This window comes from Rosa chinensis, chromosome 1, assembly GCF_002994745.2.
Source record: "Rosa chinensis cultivar Old Blush chromosome 1, RchiOBHm-V2, whole genome shotgun sequence".
In the NCBI taxonomy this organism is placed as follows: Eukaryota; Viridiplantae; Streptophyta; class Magnoliopsida; order Rosales; family Rosaceae; genus Rosa; species Rosa chinensis.
The window spans coordinates 60,320,616-60,328,008 of NC_037088.1; the positions used below are offsets into that span (position 1 = coordinate 60,320,616).

Sequence of the window (7,393 nt, forward strand, 5' to 3'; positions counted from 1 at the left end):
TGAACAAACTGTTTGCTTGACTAAAATATTTAAGGTGAGCAAAGTCATGAATCATTGTTTATGGATTCTCAGTTCCTAGGTACCGTTGCTATTTATATAAAACAAACTGAAGTGCACAAACATCACCACATTCCTAACCAGTCGACCCCAAGTTCTCTTGGCAAACTTATATATTTTAAATCTCCTTCAGAAAGTTTTATATTCATAGCTGCAGAGATTTGATAGTGGAGAACCATGAACTGTTTGACCCAAAAATGGCTGAATTTGCTTTGACAAAAGCAGGATACAAGTTCCTGGTAATTCATACACTAAGCCCTAAACCCTATGAATTTTTAACTCTCTAAGTTCAGTAAGTTGTGAGATGTCAGTGGGTGGAGCTAGGGTTAAGCTAAGTACCTAGTTAGGATAGCTTTCTTTTAGCTGGATGTTTTTCATATGTCAGCAACAGAACAGGCATCACAGCATTTTCAACTATATAACCCGAGTTGCAAAGTCCCCGTTGTGAAAATGAGTTTACTTGCATTAAAAGAAGAATAAATTTAGTAATAGACTCATTGTCCATCAACTTATTGTCTTGTTTTAACAGACATGAGGTAAAAGTATATCATATCAGGTTTTACCGGCAACACATATACGTTAAAAGCAGTATAAGAGCACATAAATAATACTACTGTTTTATTTCATGAGAAATTATCAATGGTCAACATACAACTTCTGTTCTTTTGCTTCAATCTCTATAAATTATTAACTTAACAATACCAAAGATTTGAGACAGTACAAATTAGATTAAGAGAGTAAAATTAAATGAAAGAGACAGCGAATAAACTGATGCTGAAGTTTCTACTCATCAACAGATACCACAACCAGTAATTCAGAACTAGATTGAAAAAAAAAACTCCTTCCAATTCAACACCTGCAATGTTGTTTGCCAACATCTTTTGTTGCCTGTTAACTTCGTCTTCAAAGCAATCCCGAGATCGTCTCAGTCAGCTGCTTTTGTGAAAATATGATTCCCAATCCGTGGCTAAATTTTTCTTTCACCTCTGAAATTCTTGAAGGGCTAGAACCTTCCCCATAATGTCTGGATTCCCAAAATCACAATCTTGAGCTAGCATTGTTCACTGTCATACATTCAGTCAGTTGTGCTTGGGACTTGTTATCAAGCTTCAGTATCCAACAGAAAAACCGGAGAGTCATCTAGTTTCTGGCTACTCCCATCACCACCACACACTTGAATAATGAACTTGATGGTAGAAGTGTCAGAAGGAACTGCCAGGTCATAAACATAAAAAGCTTCCACTCTAGCCACTCCAAGATAGGAGTGTCCTCTTGGTTTTCCTTCTGCTAGTTTCTCAACATAAATGTTATAGGTTGAGTATGCAGAATCATTCCCATCTTTCAATTTCCAAGCGATCTTAAGACTAAGGTACTTGGAATCCTCAGATCCTGTAGTCCATTGGATGAATTGACCTTGGACAAGCCACGAATCGGAAGGTGGAAAATCTGAATTTTGTCCACAATATTTCACTGAAATATGACCAAGCACTGCATAGTACTCCGTTGAATTATGAGCAGAAGAATTATCTTGGCTAGTTTTGGATTTCGGTATCTTTTCATCAAACTCAGGCTTTGACCTGTAGCACACCGCATGTATTTCAGTTAGTCTGCATCCCTTCATTCTGATGCTACTCTCCTCTATAACCCATCCAGGGGCAGTTCCTGGTCTTTCAAGTTGACGTGTCCTAATCACTGTACTAAATTTGCTTGAGAGGTTCGAATTCCAGGATACAAGAAGTACTGACTTTTTTTTGTTTAGAGTAGAAACGAAATTAAGAAAAAGGCCTAGTCGAGAATTATTCTCCGATTTCACCTGCATTAGTAGAAGTATACCCAGTTTAACTATATATACATGACAAGTCACAGGCTGGAAAATTCAAAGTTGTACTATTATGTATCAGATTGGATACACAGAAAAAAGTAATAAAAGAAAATAATAGGTTGACTCTTGATTTGCAACTTTAATGCACAGGAGATAGCTTACTGAATATACAAAGTGAAGAGGCAAGTCCCCCAAAAGAAGATCTCCTTGAAAGAGCCTTGCAGTGAAATCAGCATTGTCTTCAAGGTTTCCTTTAAATGTGATGTTTCCTCCTCCACTGTAAGATGCTTCCCTGAAACTAACATTTCCAAAATATATTTGAATGAGGAAGAATGTCAATACTGGGATCTTATAAATAATCAAATATACATATGCAGAGTAGTATTTAAGTACTACAGAGGTTTGATGACTGAATTAGGACCTAAAAGTTATTATTTCATGAAATACATCAAGAAATGTTCTTTATTTTCCTGTCCTCAGGTGTCTAACTCTGATACCAAGACAATGCAGAGCAGTATTTAAGTACTACAGAGATTTGATGACTGAATTAGGACCTAAAAGTTATTATTTCATGAAATACATCAAGAAATGTTCTTTATTTTCCTGTCCTCGGGCGCCTAACTCTGATAACTAAGACAATCAGAAGTGTTCTAGGGCTAATAAACCTATGTCATGGTTTCCTCACAAAATGATTTCACAAGTAGGATTGTGCCAACTGCCAAGCATGACAAAATGGAAATCATTAGCAGGGACACAACAAACCAGGCCACTGAATCCTTTAGATAAATTAAGGAAACATGTATATACTCCATTGTCATAGTACAAGCTATTGAAATATTAGGAGAATAGTATGATAGGAAGGCAAACTTACTCAACATGGACCTGAATACCATCTGGAGTTGAATTATCAGTGAACAGAAGCAAAGGCTGCCACACATACAAAGCCCAATGTCAATACTCAATTACTGACTAGTTTTGAAAAGACTTCACATGGTAGCATAAAACAGTACAATTGCATATGTAGTGCCAGAGAAGAAAAGCATATTAATATAACCAATACTAGTATATCAATATCTCTCAGTTGCTCCCAAAGCATTAAACAATCAGATTTTTATGTGGATTTAAGAAAATATATCACCAACACTCAACCTCATATATATCCCTTATTTTGTTTTAAAATATTTTGCAATACCTAACAGAACAAAGATCTTCAAATATTTCTGTTAACAGTAAGGGAAAAGAACTCCCTTTGAACTGCAGAAACTCGATTCATCAAAAAGCAAAATCAAATGATTATGGCTAGCTTGATGTATGAAGGATTTTAGGATTTTATTGTCATGGTCAGATTTTCTCTGAAATCCCCCTAAATTTCGAATTTCATACTTGAATATTATCTTACACAAAGAACTGAAGAAGAGGAACAAAAAAAAAATATTGCAACTGAGTAGCGCATGACTGCGGTAAAAAATTTCACAACAAAAAGAATATACCTGAAAACTTTGGGAAGAAATGTTACACCAAGAAGCATCTGATACTTCCTTGCCTTCAACAGAAACATGGTATCCATGACCCTGTTAAATAACACAAACATTAGCATATAAATTACATGCAATGTATATTTAGCTTATGAACTTCATGCTTGTAACATTCTTCAATTCCACTGAAAAGTGAAAACAACACTAAAGAAAGAAAACAAAACAAAACCAGAGAATCTGATGAGTAGAATTTGCTGGACAAAGATACTAGAAAAGTACAAATCCTACTCCAACAAAAAAGAAAAAAAAGGACTTGACTAATGTTCTTCACAACAATCTCAATCCATCAAGTAGTCAATCTAAACATTTAATTGTGGTCAAGTGACTATAATTATTCAGCCAACCCAATTTTTAAGATTCACTATACCCTGCACAGAGCCATTTATTTTGAGGAGCCAAACCTTCTCATGTGCATGCATCAAGGTCATATCTCATCCTCGGAGGTTTAAATTTGCAGGGCTTTCTTGTAATTGGAGAGAAAATTTAAGGCGGAAACTGGTAAATCTATTTAAAGTAATTCATGCTATCATAGTTGAAAGGTGTTATACTTTTAAAAAGTTAACCTGATCAAAATTTGAATAGAATGGTAGAACAGTAGGATAATTCTGTGTTATTCCCCAGGATTTTTCCACCAGGGCCCACCAACTGCAAAACACATGAGAATATGTCTTAAAACAATTCAGATAATCATGAGGAACTATAATATATGCAATATTGATAATTCAGAACATGTCAAAGTTTTTTATGTGAACTAGGGTTGGGTGTTGTAAAAGGTTGGCATTGATGATTAGGGGTACACAGTCAACGTATAAAGTCATAGTGATGATTTCAAGAACGCTTGGTGGATAAGAAAAGAACATTACTGCACCATTATAAATAGTTTCATGAACATAGTTTATATTACTTTCTTTTTCAGCTTAGAGCAAATGAATAGTGAAAATACGCTGATGAAAAAAAAAAGATTAAATACTTCTAAAATGATGACTCACGTGCATGAACACGTGTTCTGAGTAGTGCTTGTTGCAGAGAGAGAGTGTGTGTGTGTGTGTTTGTGAGTGTGCAACTGTGCATATGTCAGGGTATTGTCTCTGTAAACTTATGAAAACATGGTAATTAAAGAAGTGGATCAGAAAATAGTAACTAAACAAAAGGAAGCGATAAGTATAAGAATCAATGGAACTAACACATTTGTGATATTTTGCAATAAGGGACAAGTCAATTACTGATTCTGAGCATTCTGGAAGTTCGGTGGTTGATTAGTCTCATAGATCCATCCAGGAGCAAATATGGCAGCTGACACATCATCATTTTTCAGCATATCAAGTGCAACACTTGCCTGATGCAAAGCGTTATTAGAAGTCAAACTATTATAATCCACCATTCAATTACTTGAAACAAAAACAAAGTTAACTTCGGGAAACAAAGAAATATCAGATAAATCACCTAACATCCATTACATGAAATTCTAAAAGCACTAACCATAGAAGCTTGTGTCTCACTTCTTCTTTAAATTATTAAGTCCTACACTTAACTACTCGGGCACCATTCATATATACCGGAACTTACGATGCTCACTGTGAAACATGACTTCAGCCAGTAAACAAATTAAGAGCAACATGAAATGACACTTTTTTTCCCTTTTATATTACTTTTCGTTCTCTTTTGAAACATTCAGTGATTCAGACATGTCACAAAGTACGTACATTCCATTGTCCACCACCGAAAGTGCCCCTTCCAAATACATCAATACCCATATATACATCAAACTTTCTATCACCTGCAACAGCAGCTGATTGCTTCGGATCATCTTGCTGCAAGGTAAGTAGATATGTTTGTGTGTGTGAGAAATACAGAAACTACAAAATTCAATTTCCATAAGGAAGAAGTGACAAATCATACCTTCCATGTATAGTTCACGAAAATTCCGTCAGATATATCAAAGAATGGTTTATTCTTTTCATTTAGTTGGTTTTGCCACTTAAGTTTACCGTCAGTTGTAACACTATCATACCTGCATAGTTAATAATAACATCTCAAAACAAACTTCAAATAGCACACTATGACAGGGCGGGGGTGAAGGAGGTCATAAAGACATGACATCTCCTAGCACTAACCATATCACTAAAGATCCAGGGACTGAGGAATGCATTCTCTGGGTTAAGTGGCTAACAAATGCTTTCAAATTAGGAATTTGGCCCAATTCCAATTCAACTTCCATATTGATCTGCAAGCAGCAGTGCTTTGTAAGTTATGAAAACTAAAGAACAAGAGTGCAATAGATAGGATTTCTATAACATAAAAATTGTGAAAAAATAATCTGTTTGCTATTTTCTTGTCATCTCTCTTTCCTCAAACTGTTGAAACTTAAAGCATTTATATTGCAATCTAATGCAGTATTAGAAATTCCTTTATTTTGGGAATGTAACTTAACTTTTTGGTTAAGTTTCTTCTCTTTTTCTTTAACTATGCATACCGTAATAGCACAAATTTAACTTCACAGAGCAGGTGACCGAGCATTGAGTTTGCATGAAATATACCAAGTGTTTTATCTATACACAACATGTATCTTTCCAAAGAATTCAACCATGCTTGGTAATGCCAAATCACAATTGGCTGCTCAAGAAGTTTAAACTCCAACAGCTATAGAATCTTATTAAACTAGGCAAAGATATATACTTGAAAACCAGAAGGTAGTTATGATGAACTATATACCAGCCATCCATCGAAGCCCAAAGCAACAGCAAGCTCTACCAAGCGCTCAGCATACATCTCCGCAGACTCTTTTGTAGACAGTAATTTGTTGCATATAAGTTTCCCTTCATCCCATTCTGTGATGAAAGTCCCCAACACCTTGGATTGGAGTATGCAAAACCAACAATTCAGTTCGATCATTCATACCATACACTCTAAAACAAAACAAGTCAAGCAAATCGAAAACAACATACAACAACATTATCCACATTTCCACAACTGAAAGCCTCAAAAGTCGTTTCTTTACCACAAACTACCAGAAAAATCACACACATTTCCACTGAAAAGTAAAAACTGAAACCGAAAACTGTTTTCGACAAATGGCATTAGCCCGAATAATGAGTATATACCTTAACACCATGCTTATGAGCCGTGTTAGTCCAACAAGGAGGTGGAAGAGCCACAAGACTATGCGAAAAGTAGATGAAGATATCAATCAAATACCAGTGCCATATCGAATACGCATTCGGATTCGTCCCTCCTTGGATCCACCTATCATCTCCATAGCCACCAGCCATGTCATGGCAGACGAGCAATCTGGGCCGATTGGGCAGACCCGACCGCCCAGATGGGAGAGCCACGGAGGATTTGTTAAAGGGGTAGTGGAAGGAGTCGAAGTAGGATCGGGATTCGAGCTCTTCGATGGTTTTGATCGGGTACGAGATGGGTATGGAGGGCCGGGTCGGGTCGAATGGCGGAGGGGTTGGGGCGGAGGACTGTGGAGAGGTGGGTTGGGACATTTTGAAGAAGAGGAAAAAGGTTCGGACTTTGCCGTGGACTAGTCTGAGGGGTTTGAGGACAGAGGCTAGGGTTTCGCGGCTGATGTAGGCCCGAAGAAGACGAAGAAGCATGGAAGAAAGAGCGAGAATTTTAGCTAGTGCAGCGTGTTGACGACGCCGGTGGGAATTTTCAAAATGATTAGTGTTTTATATTGGGTTTTACTGTCTTAAAAAAAAAAAAAAGTCGATACTTTAACCCGATTGTAAACTTACCGTATAAGAAATCAACCATCACAGATATATCGGCACTCTAATATTAGGATACAGTGGTGTTCATCTGGTCAGTTGCTGACCAAATAATTTATGCTCAATAACCCTTAGATTTAAATCCAAGGGTTGAAAACAAAACACTTCAACTTAATAATAATTCTCTCTGCCATTAGATTTACATCCAAGGGTGGTTGAGCAATATTTTCTTGGTCAATAACTGACTAGGTGAACATTTTCAT

At 36.5% G+C, this 7,393-nt stretch overlaps 1 protein-coding gene across 1 annotated transcript; it reads right to left on the bottom strand.

Annotated features, from left to right (window-relative positions):
• Window positions 1-648: 648 nt before the first annotated feature.
• Window positions 649-7,089, bottom strand: LOC112184185 (cytosolic endo-beta-N-acetylglucosaminidase 1). The gene is made up of 11 exons (XM_024322696.2): window positions 6,516-7,089; window positions 6,127-6,264; window positions 5,529-5,638; window positions 5,314-5,425; window positions 5,118-5,225; window positions 4,638-4,750; window positions 3,978-4,059; window positions 3,370-3,450; window positions 2,751-2,806; window positions 2,042-2,177; window positions 649-1,870 (listed from the first exon to the last, which is right to left on the bottom strand). The coding sequence occupies exons 1-11, from the start codon at window positions 7,014-7,016 to the stop codon at window positions 1,160-1,162; spliced, it is 2,148 nt and encodes a 715-aa protein (XP_024178464.1). The 5' UTR covers window positions 7,017-7,089; the 3' UTR covers window positions 649-1,159.
• Between the last annotated feature and the right edge of the window lie 304 nt (window positions 7,090-7,393).